General features: G+C 44.7%; 2 protein-coding genes across 4 annotated transcripts in view; one reads left to right on the forward strand and one right to left on the reverse strand.

Annotated features, from left to right (window-relative positions):
* The window catches only part of LOC117360790 (sel1-repeat-containing protein YbeT-like), a 47,737-nt gene extending 31,624 nt beyond the window's left edge, over positions 1-16,113 (reverse strand). Inside the window, exon 1 of the mRNA XM_033945150.1 lies at positions 15,767-16,113. Coding sequence (XP_033801041.1) covers positions 15,767-15,802 — 36 coding nt within the window. The 5' untranslated portion in view covers positions 15,803-16,113. The remainder of the gene's footprint in view (positions 1-15,766) is intronic.
* Positions 14,591-19,534, forward strand: part of SPNS1 (sphingolipid transporter 1 (putative)) — a 70,226-nt gene continuing 65,282 nt past the window's right edge. For all 3 annotated transcript variants that reach the window (XM_033945147.1, XM_033945146.1, XM_033945145.1), the window contains exon 1: positions 14,591-14,741. The gene's annotated coding sequence lies outside the window, so the exon portion shown is untranslated. The remainder of the gene's footprint in view (positions 14,742-19,534) is intronic.

Raw genomic sequence — 19,534 nt, forward strand, 5'->3', positions numbered from 1 at the left:
GGTATGGATGCGTGGTGGAGGGAGAGAAAGGGGCAGATGCTAAAGGAAAAGCAGGGAAAGAGACATAAGGGGGAACGATACTGCATGGAATTGGGTTGTAGGGAGCGAAAGGGGCAGATGCTGATGGAAGTGGGGGGAATGAGAAAGAAGGGGCAGATGATGGAAGTCGGGAGAAGGGGCAGATGATGGAACTGGGGAGAGAGAAGAGGTCAGATGATGGAAGTGGAGAGGAGAGAGAAGAGGGCAAACGATGGAAGTGGGGGGAAAGAGAGAGAACAGGCAGATGATGGAAGTGGGGAGAGAGAAGAGGGCAGATGATGGAAGGAGGGGATAAATAAAAGGAGGGCACATGATGGGGGGAAAAGGATTGAGTTAGGGAAATACTGGAGGGGGTGAGGGAAAGAGGTGGCGAGCTGTAGGTACACAGTAAAAAAGGAAATTAATGAGAGGGTAGTAAGAATGTAATTTAGATGGATGCAGAAAATAAATTGAAAAGGAAAATGAGGGAAGAAAGGGATTGCAGAAGAGAGATGTGGGAGAGGGAAGGAAAGGAGAGGAGAGAGATGCCAGTCCAATGGGGGTGAAAGGAGAAATGGAAGGGGGAGGCATACAGTTTCTGGAAGGGGCATAGAAGGAGAGAAGATGCCATATAGGGGCAGAGAGATGGCAGACAGTGGATGGAAGGAAGAGAGTAACGACAGACAGTGGATGGAAGGAAGAGAGTAACAAGAAGATGAGGAAAGTAGAAACCAGAGAAGACAAAGGTAGAAAAAAAATTTCTATTTATTTATTGCTTTAGGAGACATGTATCACTGTTTCTGTGGTGTTGCATTGTATGTAGAGTTCAGCTTCTTGCTGGTTCAATTTAACCTTTGTCTATGTATTTCTATTTTATCCCCCCTTTTACAAAACTGTGGAGCATTTTTTAGCACCAGCCGTGGTGGTAGTAGCTCTAATGCCCAGAATTCTATGAGCAGAGCTGTTACCACTGTGGTTAAAATGCACACTTCAGTTTTGTAAAAGGGGGAGGGGTTAGTTTGTGATTACATATTCCATACTAGGCAAAGGTGTTTTCTGTGTTCTGTGTGTTCAAAAGACATGGTTTTCTGTTAGGATTGACGGTGTAGGATTGATCTGTACTAGTCTGGCTTGTTTAGTTTTACAATGGGTGTATTGATGTTGTACTTCTCACTGCATATGTAAGATGCTGCCTTTTCCTAGGTACTCATGTGTGACGTGTGGCTTGTTACTAAAAATCATGTTTTTCGTACAGATGGGGGGGGGGGGTGCCACAAAAAATATAGCTGCACCAACTCTCCTACTGCAGCATCCTTCAAACAAGTTTTCAACTTTATAGAGAAAATTCAAATAATTTAAAACATCAGAGCTTATCAGCATTAAGAACAGCAAGTTCCACAACTTTGTAACTGGTGCTGAAAAAGTACATACAAATAATCTGTTGATGTGTATGTACACCCTTGTTTGATTTAATCATACAATCTGAGATAAAGCATGTCAATTAATTTTTTTCTCTTAAATGTTAGGTGCCATTGCCTCGTGTTTGTGTCCTTGCGACTTGATGAAAATCATCAAGTTTTCGTGGCAGAATACAAAAATAGATTAATGAGCCTTTCTTCTGCGCAGAATTAACTCAATGTTGTCACAATTGGCACATCAAACACAATCCTTCGCCTTCAACACTGCCCATCTGCTATTGCCCAAAAGGGTACCATATTTTCCCGCAGATAGGCAGGCCCTCTGCATAGGCTGCACCCAAGTATAAGCTGCAGAAAAGGGCGGCCTATGTTTAAAAAAACGGAAGATAAGCCGCCCCATGGTATTAGCCATGGCTTATCTTCCGGTATCTCCCCTGCCTTTTTAAATCTTCACCCAACCCCCAGTACCTTTTTCGGAGCCCCCTGGATGGTGAATCTCCAGCGGTGCAGTGCAGCCGCGATCTCTTCGGTATCCGGCCTGCCCCCGCACTGCCCGCTGAATGGCCGACGTCAGCTCTCACGGGACTCACGAAAACTAACGTCAGCCACAATGTCAAGCGGTTCGGGGGGCAGGCTGGATGCCGAAGAGATCACGGCTACCCTGCAGCACTGGAGATTCGCCATCCAGGGGGGCTCCGAAAAAAGTCCCGGGGTGGGGGGGATGATTTACAATCGCTGCATAGGTCGCCCCATATAACTAGGCCGCACCCCATACACGGGTTTGTAAAACCCATGTATAGGCTGTGGCCTATATATGGGGAAATACGGTAGTACATCATCCGTCGGACATCTCTGCTGAAACCTGTCTGCCTTGGGAGGCCCTTCTGGTAGTGAAACTACCAATGGCATAGCTTTCAGCTTCACAGATGCGCACAAGCCCCAGTGGCACGACAAGCCAATGTACCATGACTAGAGTTCTCTTAAATACTTAGGCTCAATTCCTTTCAAAAACTGGAAAAAGTATCACTCCACAGGGAAACAAGTACACAGGGAAACAAGTACACAGTTCATAGGTGACAATAAGAGACATACTCTCTCAGGGTTATTTGTAACATTTTAAAACCATCACGTTTCTATGGGCTGGGTCAAGAACTGCTGGAGTGGAAGACAACAGAGGGTAGAGGTTAATGGAGATTGCTCTGAGGAAAGGGATGTTACCAGTGGTGTGCCTCAAGGTTCTGTTCTTGGGCCTTTTAATATTTTTAGAAGCGATACTGCTGAAAGGCTGTCAGGCAAGATTTGCCTCTTTGTGGATGAAACCAAAATCTGCAATAGAGTAGACACCCCAGATGGTGTGAATAACATGAAAAAAGACCTAGCAAAGTTTGAAGAATGGTCTGAAATTTGGCAGTTAAAATTTAATGTTAAGAAATGCAAGATCATGCATTTGGGTCACAAAATCCTGAGGGAACGGTACAGTTTAGGGGGTGAAAAACTTATGTGCATGACAGAAGAGCGGGATTTGGGTGTGACTGTATGTGATCATCTTAAGGTGACCAAACGGATTGTAAAGGTGACAGCAAAAGCTAGATGGATGCTAGGATGCATAGGAAGAGGTATGGCAAGTAGAAAAAAGGTATTGATGCCTCTGTATAACATAGCAACATAGTAAATGACAACAGATAAAGACCTGAACGGTCCATCTAGTCTGCCCATAAGTTATACCCATTAAAAAATACATGATTAAATTAACTTGTCTCTTCTTTGATATTTCTGGGCTGTACACTGTAAAGTCTGGTATTGTCCTACGTTCCAAATGCTGAAGTTGCCGTCCAAGCTCACTACAGCTTATCCAACCATTCTGTTGTCTGCAGGATATCTACCGTAAAGTCTGGCCAGTAATATCCTCATGTTTCATATTAGTGGAGTTCCCATTGATGCCTACCCCAGCCCAACCTACACCGAATCACATATATGGGACACAGACCATGCAGTAGTTGCAGTAGTCTAAGTGCAAGATGATGAGGGCATGGATAAGTGTTTTGGTAGCGTGCTCAGAGCGGAATGGTCGGATTTTGGTAATATTATAGAGGAAAAAGCAGCAGGTTTTAGCAATATGTTGTATCTGGGCGGTAAAGAAGAGAGAGGAGTCAAAAATGACCCCTAGATTATGAGCAAACAAAACAGGAAGGATGAGAGTGTTGTCCACAGAGTTGGAAAACGAGGGAAGCAGAGAGATGGGTTGGAAGATGAGCAACTTTGTTTTAGCCATATTCAATTTTAGATAGCGGTGAGACATCCATGTGGCAATGTCGGACAGGCAGGCTGAAACTCTGGTCTGGGTTTCAGTAGAGATATTTGGCGCAGAGAGGTAGATCATACACAGAAGAGACAGTCCCTGCTCAAAAGAACAGGGCACAATGCATGAGTTTGGGCCCCTTAAAAATGTGAGCTGGAGAAGGGGCTCAAATATGTGTGACTTGGTATGTCTGGGAATAGATACTGGGAAAGGGGGAGAAAGACATCAAAAAGAAGATGGAAAAAAGGACAAGAAAACAGATGCTGAGAGCAGAAGGCTACAGAAAGAATCAGTTTATTCTTACACTTTATTCTCTTACTTCCAAACTCTGCTTCTGAGTGGAGACAGTGTTGCCAGATGGCAAAAACTTTTCCAGCCAAATTCATGGCAAAAAGTAGCCCAAACAATTGCCGCTAGAAACCCCTCTAATTTATCAAACAAATGCTTCATACATATACAAATGTTTATTTATACACAGCACATATCCCAAACAGTCCATAATGGTGTACAAAAGAGACCAAAACCCAAATACAAACATTAAGACAAAACACAATAAAAAGCTCTTCAAAATTCTGGACATAATGAGTCCAAAACAGCAGCAGATTTATTTTACCAGTGTTAAGTTTCAACTTGAACATAGTAGCCCACCGCTCCATCTTCAGAAAATAATGAAACCTGTGGAAATTCACCATCGGATATTGACTCAGTATGGACATAGCACCATAAATCAACAAAAGGTTTATGAATGGGTAAAAAGGTTTAAAGCGGGAAGAACAGGCATAGCCGATGAAAGCCATTCTGGTCACCCATCAACATCGCGCACACAAAAGCACATTGACAGGACGGATATCTTGATTAAGGAAGACTAACGGATAACGGTGTCTCAATTGGCTGCAAATTTGGATATCTGTATTTGCCATAATGCATGATGACTTGGGATACAGGAAAGTCTGCACACAATGGGTTCCCAAACAGCTTACTAATCTGCACAAGCAATTGTGTGTGGAGGTTGCGACCCAGTTCCTGAGATGGTATGAAGAAGATCCGAGTATTCTGCAGAGAATTGACACCGGTGACGAGATATGGGTGTATCACTGTGACCTGGAGAACAAACGACAAAGCATGATGAAGTAAAGGAAGCGGTGCTCACCTGGCTTCGGAAGCAGCTGAAAAACTTCTCTGCAGGAATACAGAAGCTAGTTGAACGATACAACAAATGTGTCATCTTGCATGGGGGACTATGTGGAAAAGTGATATGTTCAATTGCTCACAGTTACTTCTATTAAAGCCATTAAATATATTTTGCCTTTACTTTTTGATTTACCCTTGTAGAATATGGGGGTTATTGTCTAAACTGAGCACTGATAAATATGGCTAGTGAAGGGGACTTCAGAGCACAAATCTCTGTCTATAACAAAGAAGCACTCTACTTCAGTCTACATTTACTCTGTGTTTGTAACAGTTTTGAACTGCAAAAAACATTGTCATTCATATCCAAACAATGGAAAAAAAGTTCAGCGTGGCCCTGTACAAGATACTATATGCAGGGCCGGTTTTAGACATGCAGGGGCCTAGGGTGGAAATTAAGGAGGGGGCCCCTGATCCGCTCACCTCTCTGCACCCCCTCCAATATCCCCCATCTCCCATTACTACCACACATAAAACAACTTTAAATTACTTTTTACACACAAAACACAGACAGACTTTTACCAAAGTATCACAAATAGAATTTGAACTGGGAACTCCCCCCAAATTAAACTCAGCAAGTATTACAACACTGGAGAAATAAAAAACAGATATGCACTTCTTTCTGTACTGAATATACAGGGATCCCAGGCCCAGGTCCACCAAAAATTAGCCATTTACCTTGCTGTGGCTGGCGGGGATCCCAAAACCCTGCCAGTTGAAGACCACCTCCTCCAGTCTAGAGGCAGTAATCTCCAAGCTCTGCTGCTAGCGGTAGTGTTTCTGAGCTGCCACCAGCTGCACAGCTTGAAGAGGTCTGGTGGCTGAACCTAAGGAAGAAGTCATCTTAAGCCAGCAGGGCTTTGGGAAGCCCATCAACTTAGTTATTTGGGTAGGAGGCACAGGGCATAGTGGGAAGAAAATTTAGTGCCCGACATTTTATTGGACTAATACATTTCTCAATTAGCTTTCAGAGGTCAAAATCTCTTTCTTCAGTTCAGTAAAGTATACAGTATCCTGGTCCTGATCTGAGGAAGGGGGTTTTGGTCTCTGAATTAGTCAAACGTATTAAAGGATCACCTTATTTCCATTTTCTATTTATAAACATTTATCAACACAGCTACAATACAACTTTATCCTAAAGCAAAAAAAGAAATAAAAGAAATAGAAAATTTTTTCTACCTGGTATCTGCTTTCCTCATTTTCTCCCTTCCATCCACTGTCTGCGCTCTCTCTGCCTCTTCCATATGGCATCTGCTCTCTTTCTATGCCTCTTCCAGAAACTGTCTGCTTCTCCCTTCCACCACTCCCTCCCCCCCAATTGGTCTGGCATTCATCTTCTTCCCTCCGCTCCCTCTATGGTGTGCATCTTTCTTCTCTTCCATCTCTCCTTCCCTCCCTCCCCTCCCCCCAGCAAATTTTAGCATATCTCTCTCCTCCTTTCCTCCCCTCAGTAGCTGGTATGTTTCCTTCCTCCTTTCCTCTCCTCAGATCTGATATCTGTCTCCTCCCCTTACCCTCATGCCCTGGCATTTCTCTCTCCTCTCCCTTCCCCTTCCTTTTCTTCCCTGGTCTTCCTTCTCAATTTATTTTCTGCCTGTCTAGATTAAATTCTTTCTTACTATCCAGTCTTCAACTTCCCTGTTTTCATTGTGTTTCCCTACAGCTTGCCACCTCTTTCCCTCACCCCTTCCAGTATCTAACTCTATCCTCTTTCCCCAATCCAGCATGTGCCTTTTTCTCTCTCCTCCCCACTTCCATCCAGCATCTGCTCCCTCTCTCCTCATCACTTCCATTCAGCATCTGCGCCCCTCTCTCCTCTGCACTTCCATTCAGCATCTGCTCCCCTGTCTTCCCCCATGTCTATCCAACGTCCACCCCTCACTTCCCCCAACTTCCATCCATCATCTGCCTCCCCTCCTCACCACTTCTATTCAGCATCTGCTCCCCCTCTCTTTCTCCCCCATTCAGCATTTGCTCCCCTCTCTCACCACCCCCTTTTCATCGTGTCTGTCCCTCTCTTTCTCCATAAAATAAACCTAAAGCACTACTCAATCTCTTCCCCTTGTTGAGCCATCTCCCTCCCTTCCCCTCACCTTCGCAGATGCTTTTCAAAACCAAAGCTTTCTCTCTTAGAGGTGCCCTGATGTGGCAGCCATTCTTCCTAGTTGCATGCGGCTGCCCCAAAGCTTCTCCTCCGATGCAACTTCCTGTTTCCGATGGATCGTGTCAGAGAAGCTTCCGGGCAGCCATGTGCTCCATCAGGGCCCCTCTGCAAGAGAAAACTTTGGTATGGAAAAAGTGCCGCAAAGGTGGAGATAAGGGAGGGAGATGCCCTGACCACGGGAACCTTGGAGCTGTGGGACTCAGGGCAATTGCCCTGTTTGACCTCCCCTAACAACGCCCTGAATATAAGAACATAAGAATTGCCATCTCCGGATCAGACCCTAGGTCCATCAAGTCCGACGATCCGCGCACGCGGAGGCCCCTTTAGTCCCCATATCACTCTAAGCTTCTCATAAGGAGATGTGCATCTAGTTTACCCTTACCCGTATCACTTTATGCCACTCATAAGGAGATGTACATCTAGCTTACCCTTAAATCCTAGAACGGTGGATTCCGCAATTACCTTTTCTGGGACAGTAATCCAGGTGTCCACCACTCGTTGCGTGCAATGGCGTACCTAGCATATGTGACACCCGGGGCCCATCATTTTTTGGCACCCTCCCCTTCTGTACGAAAAACATGATTTTTAGTAACAAGCCACAAGTCACACATGAGTACCTAGGAAAAGGCAGCATCTTACATATTGCAGTGAGCAGTACATCAATACACATTACATTAATGACTTCTATTCCGCCCGTACCTTGCAGTTCTGGGCGGATTACAAAAGAAACTAGCTGGACATTTCCAGGAAAATTACAATTTAGGGTTTTGGATTACAAAAAGATGACTGGACAGTTCCAGGAAATTTGCAGTTTGGGGAGCTGTTTACATGGTTGAGACTTTGAGGAGAAAGAATTACGAAGAGGGAGAGACTTTGAGGGGGAATTTGAAAGGAAGGAGGAGAACAGGGGGTAGAGTTAAGACATCTGGATAAATTTTTTGAATAGCAGGGTTTTAATTTCTTTTCAAAATGATTTGAAGTCGCTCGTTGTTAATAGCAAGTTGGAGATGGTGTGGTAGGTTTTGCTGTCAAACATCTTCTTGCACCCATTGTAAAACTAAACAAGCCAGACCAGTACAGATCAATCCTACACCGTCAATCCTAACAGAAAACCAGAAAACACCGTCAATCCTAACAGAAAACCAGAAAACACCTTCGCCTAGTATGGAATACGTCATCACAAACTAACCCCTCCCCCTTTTACAAAACTATAGTGTGGATTTTAGCCACGGTGGTAACAGCTCTGACGCTCATAGAATTCTGAGCATCAGAGCTGCTACTACCACATCTGGCGCTAAAAAACGCTCCACAGTTTTGTAAAAGGGGGGGATAAAATAGAAATACATAGACAAAGGTTAAATTGAACCAGCAAGAAATTGGACTCTGCATAAAATGCAACACCACAGAAACAGTGACATATGTCTCCTAAAGCAATAAATAAATAGAACATTTTTGTTCTACCTTTGTCTTCTCTGGTTTCTGCTTTCCTCATCTTCTTGTTACTGTCTTCTTTCCATCCACTGTCTGCCATCTCTCTGCCCCTCCCTATATGGCATCTTCTCTCCTTCTATGCCCCTTCCAGAAACTGTATGTCACCCCCTTCCATCTCTCCTCTAGAACCCCCCTCCTTTGGTCTGGCATCCATCATCTTCCCTCTGTTCCCTCATGGTCTGGCATCTTTCTCCTTTCATCTCTTTCCCTCCCCCCTGTGGTTTTTAGCATCTCTCTCTTCTCATTTCCTCCTCTCAGATCTGATATCTCTGTCTCCTACTCCGTTCTCTGGCATCTCTCTCCTCTCTCTCTTCCCTTTCCTTCTCTGGTCTTACTTCTTTATTTTTTGCCTCCATTTAAATTAAATTCTTTCTTACTATGCAGTCCCTCTTTTCACTATATCTACCCACAGCATGCCACCCCTTTCCTTCACCCCTCCACTATCTCACTAACTCTATCTTCTTCCCCCATCCAGCATAGGTCCTTTTTCTTTATCCCTCCTTCCATCCAGTATGTGTTCTCTTTCTCCTCTCCCATTCAGCATTTGCTATCCCTTCTCCCCACTTCTATCAACTGACCTCCTCTCTCCCCTTTCTACCCACTTCCATCATCGGCCCCCTTCTCTCAATCTCTCCATCCACCACAGGCCCATCTTTCTCCCTTCCTCACCTTTCCGATTTTGGCAACAAGATCTGCAACGCCCCCCCCCCCCCCCCCCACGGACAACAGGCCCGGTCCGACAAACTTCCCTGCCCTATGGCCGGCGATGTCTAAACTGCCTTCTTACAGCAGCAGGAGCGTTGTAGTTGCATATGGCTGCCGTAAAGGTCGTCTCTGATGCAACTTCCGGTTGTGTCAGAGATGACCTTTATGGCAGCCACATGCAGCTTCAACGCTCTAGCTCAGGGGTGCCCACACTTTTTGGGCTTGCGAGCTACTTTTAAAATGACCAAGTCAAAATGATCTACCAACAATAAAATTTAAAAAACCCACAAAGCACACTGTACGCTGAGAAAATGTTAATTATCATTCCTATTCTGGGTTTTTTTCAAAGAGGTCAAGGCAGACGACTCTATGCACTGTCACCTCAGTAACAACCATACAAAAATAGACAAATATATCCTCTCCCTTTTTACTAAACCACAATAGCAGTTTTTAGCGCAGGGAGCTTCGCTGAATTCCCAGGGCTGCTCTCGACGCTCAAAGGCTCCCTGCGCTAAAAACTGCTTTTGTGGTTTAGTATAAGGGGGCCATAGTGCAAAATATAGATAGCAGATATAAATTCAGACACATATTGATCATTAAATTGAAAATAAAATCATTTTTCCTACCTTGTCTGGTGATTTCACGAGTCTCTGATTGCACTTTCTTCTTCTGATTGTGCATCCAATCTTTCTTCCCTTCTTTCAGCCTGTATGCTTCCTCTCCTCCAGACCTCATTCCCTCCCCCAACATTTTCTTCCTCTCTCCCTGCCCTTTCTTTCTCCCTGCCTCCCTTTCTTTTTTCTCTCTTCATACCCCCTTTCTTTCTTTCTGTTTCCCTTCTGTCTCCCTGCCTGCCCCCTTTCTTTCTTTCTCCCTGCCCTCCACCAAGTCACTGCTGCCACCATCGGGGAACAGGCCCTAAAGCCGCCACTGCGGCTGCCCCAAGCTCTCTCTACTTCCCACCGTCGGGCCAACCAGCATTCCTCTCCCCAACGTCAATTCTGCCGTCGGAGAGGAAGTTCCGCCCAGACAGGCAGTGATTGGCTGGCCCGAACTTCCTCTCTGATGGCAGCCTTAAAGGGGTTGCACAGCCGGCCAGGTCCGGAAAATGGTCGATCGCCAAGGCAAAGTGAATCTATCATGGAGCTCGGGATGGGCTCCGCGATCAACTCACTTTGCCTTGGCGATCGACCATTTTCTGGACCTGGCCGGCTGTGCACCCCCCCTAAGGTTGCACCCGGGGCGGACCCCTCTCCCCCCCCCCCCCCCCGCTGTACGCCACTGGTTGCGTGAAGCAGAACTTCCTAGTTGTCCTGAACTTGTCCCCCCTTAACTTCAGTCCATGACCTCTTGTCCGTGTCACATTGGACATTGTAAATAATTTTTTTTCCTGCTCTATTTTGTCGATTCCTTTCAGTATTTTGAAAGTCTCGATCATATCCCCTCGCAGTGTCCTCTTCTCAAGGGAGATCAATCCCAGTCTCTTAAGTCGTTCCTTGTATTTCAAGTTCTCCATACATTTTATTAGCTTCATTGATCGTCTCTGCACCCTCTCCAGCAGTTTTATATCCTTTAGGTATAGAGACCATGCCTGTCCAATATATAGAATGCTTATCTGAAATAGGATCTTCTGTCAATACCCTGGGCCAGCAAATGTTATTTAAACAGCCACAAAAGCAAGGACCGATAAATGAAGCAGACACTTTTACTCTGGTTTCCAAGGTCCCCTTCACTATCCTTATTTCTTAGTACTAGTTTGGACAGTAGATGTGTGATATGCACCTGACACACAGGTAATATGATAGAGACATTTAAATACCTCCATGGCATAATTGCACAGGAGGAGAGTCTCAATTGAAAGCAAAGTCAAAGGCTGAATTTTTTATTAAGATACTTAGGGGTCCTTTAATTAAGGTATGTTAACCGATGTAGCGCACGCTAAATGCACACCTTAATAAAAGGACCCCTTAGTCTTAGAAGTATAGGGTTACAACCTCTCTAACCCCACGTCGGCTCTGTGATGGAAACAAAATCAAAAAGACTTTCCTCTCTCTTTTAGGTCCTAGTTCACGCTTGCTGTCTAACACCAGCTCTGGCAGGATACATTTTCAAATCTGACATTGCAATCACAAAACAGAAAATAAAATTATTTTTTATACCTTTGTTGTCTGGTCATTATTCAAATCATGTTGGTCCCAGGCTCTGGTTGTCTTCTGCTAACTCGCTTGCCAGGGTCTCCTTCTCATTAGTCGTTTTCTTCTTTCTTCGATAGGACACTGAAGCCGTTGGTGCAATGTGCGGCGGCAGCGAAGAACACGAATAGAATGCTAGGCATGATAAAGAAGGGAATCACGAGTAGATTGGAGAAAGTCATAATGCCGCTTTATAGAGCGATGGTCAGACCACACTTGGAGTACTGCGTCCAGCATTGGTCTTCATACCTAAAGAAAGATATCAAACTGCTAGAGAGGGTGCAGAGACAAGCAACTAAGCTGGTAAAAGGTATGGATTATGAGGAAAGACTTAAGAGACTGGGGTTGTTCTCCCTTGAGAAAAGGAGACTATGAGTGGATATGATCGAGACATTCAAAATACTGAAAGGAATCGACAAAATAGAGCAGAAAAAAACGTTATTTACAATGTCCAATGTGGCACGTACAAGAGGACATGGGCTGAAGCTAAGGGAGGACAAGTTCAAGACAAATATCAGGAAGTTCTGCTTCACACGAGTGGTGGACACCTGGAATGCTCTCCCAGAAGAGGTAATTGCGGAATCCACCATTCTAGGATTTAAGGATAAGTTAGATGTTCATCTCCTTATGGGTCTGTTCCGGAGATGGCGCTTCTTATGTTCATCTCTGTCCTCCCCTTTCATTTCCCTTCCCTCCCCCGGAGCTTTCCTTTTTTTCATCTCCATCCTTGCAGCTGCAGCAATGGACCCCACCATCCCCAGATCCACCATTTCTCCTTTTCTCAACTACCCTTTCATCCATCATCTCTCCCTTCTTCCTCACCACCCCAGGGTCCACGATATCTCCCTTTCTCTTCCCAACTACCCTCTATCCCCCCCCTCCATACCATCCCTTCTGTCCAACTTCTCTTCCTTTCTGTTCCTTCTCTCCCTCTATCCCATTGTCCACCATTTCTCTCCTTCTCCTGTTTTTAGACCCATTATTTCTCCCCCTCCCGCCCCACCCCCACCCTCAGCCTGACATATGCACGTCTGTTTGGATCACTCCTTCCCTCCCTCCGTGTACCTCTGCCACGCCCCCCGAAGGCCTGCATCTTATTTCTAGTGTGGTCTCACCTTCAAACAGCTTGCAGAGGATCACCAGCGCTGTAGCGACCCTCAGCAGGCTGGTCATCCTCCGCAGCATGTTCCCTCTGTCGCAATCCCGTACATCAGAAGAGGGGTGGGACCCATGGCAGAGGGAACATGCTGCGGAGGTCGACAGCAGCCTACTTAGGGTCGTTACAGCACCGGCGATCCTCTGCAGGCTATTTGAAGGTGAGACCAAGATGAAAGGAGGGAAGGATAGAGGGCCAAATCGCCTGAGTTTGACACCCCTGCTGTATAGTATCTGAATTCAAGAAAGCTTGGGACAACTGCAGAGGTTCTCTAAGGGATATGGATGGATAGATTATATGGTCTTAAATTGCATTCACTTTTCTCTGTTTCTCTTCATTCACACCAATCTCATCCTCTCCCTTTTGACAATCTATGATCTCTTTCCCCTTCCCACCCAGGCTTGCCTCTCCTATCCCTCCTTACACTTCCCACCCCAGATTCAAAGCTAGCAAGTCAAAAGGTACTTTTCAGGTTCTTCCACAGAGCAAGAAAAATTCAAGTGCAAGTTCCCACCTGCCCTAAAGATTCCAGTTTGTCTTACAGACCCCCTCCCCCCCTCAAAAAACAAAAAAAAACAAAAAAACAAACAAAACAAAAGAATGCTTTTCCACCTGGGTTCAAACCTGTGCTAATTCAGTCCAGGAAAGCAGACATTGAGAGAGTGAATGAAGGCAGTGGTGGATGCATAGGATGATCTCCCAGCAAGAAGTAGAAACTTGTAATATGTATAGAACTCAAGTTGTGTGGGGACTGGGTTGAGAGGTGCAGCACCAAAAAAACTCAATCGTAATTAAAACTCCACAAGGAAAATAACCCCACTTATTGAATTTTCATTGGTTCAGCTGGGGCACAATGGACCTAAGTTAATTTGTGATTGGTCCGTTGTGCTGTAGCAGAACCAATGAAAGGAAATCAGGAAGTTTGCCAGCTCTGCAGTGTGGAGAGAACTGATGATACGAGTAGCAAATCCATCCAAAACTAGCACAGTTCCACCAAAAACTAGCCCCCCAAAATGCCAACAGCTAATCCAGAATACCGCCGTGCGCCTCATCTTTGGCCTAAAGAAATGGGAACACGTCACCCCATTCTACCACCAACTCCACTGGCTGCCTTTCGAGTCTAGAGTCCTTTACAAATTCGCATGCTTCTGTTACAGGGCTGTAAATGGTTCCTCACCAAGTTACATCAACCCTCACTTCAACCTCTACCGCACCAACAAGAAATCCCGTCGTATTCAGCTGTTCGCCTTCCCCTCACCCAAACTTTGTCACTTCAAAAGATTCCTTGACAGAACTTTCGCCTTCCAAGCAGCCAAGCTGAACCCATGGCTAGCACAAATGATACTAGAGGCCCCCACTTACCTCGGGTTCAGAAAATCACTTAAAACTTACCTATTCAGCAAACAAGACCCGAATTGTTCCCCCCCCTGACAATAACTCCCCCCTCCCCAACCCGGCCCCCTCATGAGGCCTTCCCCCTTTTTCCCCACTTTCCTCATCCTCTGTCTAGTTCAAATAAAGCTGATAAATAATTGAAATTCTGTTACTCTGTAATTCTAATAACAAATCTGTAATTCTGACAAATAATTGTAAATCTGCCTGTCTATGCAGACCCTAATATAACTCGATGTAAACCGCCTTGAACTCGCATGGGTATGGCGGTATATAAGAATAAACTATTATTATTATTATTATTTTATTTTTCGCTGCGAGGCTTGAAAACTAGCCCAATTTGGCGGGAAACCTGCCCAACTGGCAACACTGATGGAGAGCACCGTCCTAGAAAGATGTAGAGACGCCAGAATGAGACTTGGAACGCCCCGAGAGAGCACTGGAACGAGGCTTGAAACACATAGCATCAAAGCCGGATTCATTGCAGAACTACAGTACAGTACTGTAGATGCAACGGCAGTTTTTTTTTTTCCTAACCAGCAGTGGCGTTTAGGTGCTAACGGGCATGCGCAAAAATGTTTCTATCGTGTTGATGCGCATGTGCGGAAGAGGTTTGTAGTCATTTCCTTGTTGTCTTTTACCGGCGGTCACGAGAACTGGATGCCGAAACAAGGAGGGAAAGAGTGGGGAGCCGCGGCTTGTTGTCAGCCGTAGCGAGGTTAGAAAACGGAGTCTAATGTGGGAAAGCCATTCTTTTTGTGATGTTTTCGTATGCTCAAGGCTAATGAAGTTCACTCATAATATCAGCCCTAGAGTGAATGTATTCTTGCGGTGCTACATACATAAATGTATGAGGCAGCGCGGGTGAAAAGGGTAGAAGAAAAGTTGGTCGGAACAACAAGGTCCGGGTAGTTCACTCCCAGCCCCTGGAGGAGTGAACAAAAATGCCAGTAATACTATTCCTTATTTGAGAAAGAACACTATTAGCTCTTGCAAATGAAAACTCGTGAAGAATCAAATAAATTAATATTTGCATTATGTTTTCTCTATGCTACCTGCTGTCTAGTCTGCCCATAAGAACTGATAGGGATGTGCAGGTCAGGACGGAAGCCTTGGGCTTCTGCTAGGACATTTTCCTATCCTGGTGCTTGTGGAAGATTTGTTTTTAAATACTGTTTTGTACCAAAGATACACATTTTACTCATTTTCGTAAATAATTGGAAAACGTTTTAATAGTGTATGCACAAGCTTGATGAGTTCCATTTAATATATAGGTGATAATAATGTCACATCACCTTTCAGAGATGAGACATAATAGGTATTGAAACAGTGCTAACAGTTTGTAACAAGAAACTATTTATTGCTCAAATGTGGAAAAATAACATGATGCCATTATTATCTTGAAAGAATAATGTAAGAACGTAAGATGTGCCAAATCAGCACGGTTACTCAGAAATGTTTTTACAAACTAAGACTCATTTGTTCTATCTTTTCTCTTAGACCCCCCCCCCCCCAATCAACATCTTGATTCACTCTTTAGTTATCTCCCACATTGACTACTGCAACGCCCTGTATCAAGGCATTACACAAAAAAATTCACCGGCTTCAACTCTTACAAAACACTGCAGTTAAACTAATCTACAAAGCAAAAAATTTGACCATGTCACCCCTTCCCCCCCCCTTGTGTAAAGCACACTGGCTACCCATCCCTCACCATATCACCTACAAAACACTTCTACTAACCTTCAAAACCAAATAGTCCAATTCACCAGCTTTCATCGATAAACTTCTAATTCCTCATGCTCCTTCCCGGACTCTTCAATCCAATACTCAAAATCTGCTTACAGTCCTGTCTATCCGTGAATTATTTCTCGACACAACCCGTAAAGCTATTTTTCGGTCACTGCCTCCACTCTATGGAATGCCCTTTCGTCTGACGTTTTGACTAGAAACCTCTCTTGAAAAGTTCAAGTCTAAACTCAAAACATTCCTTTTTGAAGATGCCTACGACTTCTGACTTTTTCCATTTCAATTAATCCAAACAGTTTTCCATGCAGTCGGTAACACCAAATTAAAACACTTCTTTTGAAGCGAACCCTACCATCTTGTTTCAATCCCCTTCCCTTGCATCCCTCCCTCTTATGGGGTTTTTTTTCATCTCGAAGCACTTATTCACTTATCAGTTCCCGCCTCTTCCTTATTGGTTCTAGTAATTCAGTTTGTATTGTTCTCCCTTCTAATTTTCTTTTTAATTTTTCTTTTTAATAACATTAATAATTGTTAACCATTTAGGTATATATTTGATAAACGGTATATCAAAGATTAAGTAAACTTGGATTGGGCCAGATCAAAGGTCCATTAAACCCAACATTCTCTGATAATAGCAAATCTAGGTAACAAGTAGCTAATAGGATTACATAGAGTAGATTTATTCCTTATAGCTCTCTTCCAGGGAGAAGCAGTGGGTTTTTCAAGCTTTTAAGACTATAAGAACATTAAAAAAAGGACTAAGACCCATCAAGCCTAGCATCCAGTCTCTAGTGGCTAGTCTAGGTCATAATGTCCAATAGATCCTAGAAAAACAGATATATTTCTCAAAGCTCATTTATAAGGATGAGCATTAGCTCTCCCAAGTCTGTGTGTCCTAGCTAATAATTTTTTTAAACTAAATTTTCCTCTGGGAACTTGTGCAGGTCTCTCTTGAATCCCAACAAGTTGTTTTCTTGACAACATTGTGGCCAGGTTAATTGTGCACTGAATGAAAAAAAAAATGTTTTCAGTGTACTACTGTTCATTAATTTCAAGGAATATTCTTTTGTTTTTGGGTTGTTTGAAAGGTCAAATAACCATTCCTTATTTAACTGTTCCATTCAACGCATGCGATATTTCATTTTTGCCATCTCTTCTGTAAACTGAAAAGCACTAATCTGTTCAATTTTTGTTCAGAGGAGCTTGCTTATTTATTTATTTATTCATTTTTATAGCCCATCCTCAGGACAGGAGCCCAGTACGGGTTACCGTACAAGGAAACATACACAAAGTTTTCATCTGTTTTATCATTTCAGTTGCTCTTATTATCCCAGGACAAGCAGGCAGCATATTCTCGACATGTGGGTGACGTCATCCACGGAGCCCTGTCGCGGACAGCTATTCAAGCAAACTTGATTCAAGATCTCAAGTTTGCTAGTGCTGCACCACGCCTGCGTGTGCCTTCCCGCTCAGCTAGAGGGCGCGTCTCCTTAACATGGTCTTCAGTTCAGATAGCTAGCAAAGAAGCCAACCGGGGGAGGTGGGAGGGTTGCGAGAATATCTGCCTGCTGTCCCTGGATAACACCTGTTACGGTAAAACTGTGCTTTATCCCAGGACAAGCAGGCAGCATATTCTCGACATGTGGATGACCTCCAAGCTAACCAGGAAGGGACGGAGGGAGAGTTGGCAAATTAGGAGAACAGATTACGCAAAACCGACTGGCTGAACCGGCCGTCGTTCCTAGAAAAGGTATCCAGACAGTAGTGAGAGGTGAATGTATGAATCGAGGACCATGTGACGGCCTTGCAGATATCCTCAATAGGCGTGGACCTGAGGAAAGCGACAGACGCCGCCATCACTCTGACTTTATGCCCCGTGACCCGACCCGGCAGCGGGAAACCAGCCTGAGTGTAGCAGAAGGAAATACAAGCATCCAACCAGTTGGACAAGGTACGCTTGGAAACAGGGCGGCCCAACCGATTGGGATCAAAAGATAGGAAGAGCTGAGGAGTCGTGGTTCTGGCTCAATTGATGAAACCTCCGTTTGAACCCATTGATAAGGCTCATCTGAGGTACCTCACTTGGAAGGTGGTGTTCCTGGTTGCTCTCACGTCTGCTCATATCTGCAGAGTCAGTGAGCTGCAAGCGCTGGTTGCGGACCTGCCTTTTACTGTATTTCATGATGACAAGGTGGTCCTTCGTACTCATCCCAAGTTCTTGCCCAAGGTGGTTTCGGACTTTCACCTCAATCAGTCCATTGTTCTTCCAGTATTTTTCTGATGCCCCACTCTCATCCTGGTGAGGTGGCGCTTCACACCCTTGACTGTAAGCGGGCGTTGGCTTTTTACCTCCAACACACACAGTCTCATCGGACGACTCCTCAGCTCTTCCATCTTTTGATCCCAATCGGTTGGGCCGCCCTGTTTCCAAGCGTACCTTGTCCAACTTGTTGGCTGCTTGTATTTCCTTCTGCTACGCTCATGCTGGTCTCCCGCTGCCGGGTTGGGTCACGGGGCATAAAGTCAGAGCGATGGCGGCGTCTGTCGCTTTCCTCAGGTCCACGCCTATTGAGGAGATCTGCAAGGCCGCCACGTGGTCCTCGGTTCATACATTCACCTCTCACTACTGTCTGGATACCTTTTCTAGGAACGACGGCCGGTTTGGCCAGTCGGTTTTGTGTAATCTGTTCTCCTAATTTACCAACTCTCCCTCCGTCCCTTTCTGGTTAGCTTGGAGGTCACCCACATGTCGAGAATATGCTGCCTACTTGTCCTGGGATAAAGCACAGTTACTTACCGTAACAGGTGTTATCCAGGGACAGCAGGCAGATATTCTTGCAACCCTCACACCTCCCTGGGTTGGCTTCTTTGCTAGCTATCTGAACTGAAGACCACGTTGAGGAGACACGCCCTCTAGCTGAGCGGGAAGGCACACGCATGCGTGGTGCAGCATTAGCAAACTTGAGATCTTCAATCAAGTTTGCTTGAAAAGCTGTCCACGATGGGGCTCCGTGGATGACGTCACCCACATGTCGAGAATATCTGCCTGCTGTCCCTGGATAACACCTGTTATGGTAAGTAACTGTGCTTTCATGTCTTAGTCATAATAAGTACTATCATACATGAGATATGACAGTAAAGTGCAATAATCTTTGAAAGTGACAGAATAAATTAGATATACTAATAATATCCACAGGGAGAGTGCAGTATTAACAGTAATAATATCTCTTGGGAGCTACCTTTAAAATTATCATTTGTGAAGAGTGAATAGTGTAATTCTGCAAATAATTAATATCTCCTGGAAAAAGAGAGAATAGTTTTGTATTACCAATAAAGAAAACAGAAGGGCTTAATTAGCAGACAAATAAGTGGCACTGTGGAGTAGATGGGCAGCCCAAGGATAGGGTCAGCGTAATAGATGAGTAGATTGGCTGTTCTCTGCTCCAAGAACATCCCTATTTCCTTTTCCCTGCAGGTTGCCAGGGATGGGATGGTTGGAGCACATACACCTCTGATAGTGGATAGCATGAGGAAGGACCTAGCACTAAACTGTTCAAAGTTGTTAAAACACATGCGGATTGTGAAACATTGCAGGCAGACCTTAGGAAATTGGAAGACTCAAGCATTTTCTCCTATCTGTCCCGGCGGGCTCTCTCTGTCTGTCTGTCTCTCTCTAGCATCCTCCCTTTGTTGTTTTGCAGAACAACAGAGAGAGTGCTTTGGAGCACAAAGCATACAGCATAGGAGGATTCCTGCAGTGTC

Source organism: Geotrypetes seraphini, chromosome 5 (assembly GCF_902459505.1).
Source record: "Geotrypetes seraphini chromosome 5, aGeoSer1.1, whole genome shotgun sequence".
NCBI lineage: Eukaryota > Metazoa > Chordata > Amphibia > Gymnophiona > Dermophiidae > Geotrypetes > Geotrypetes seraphini.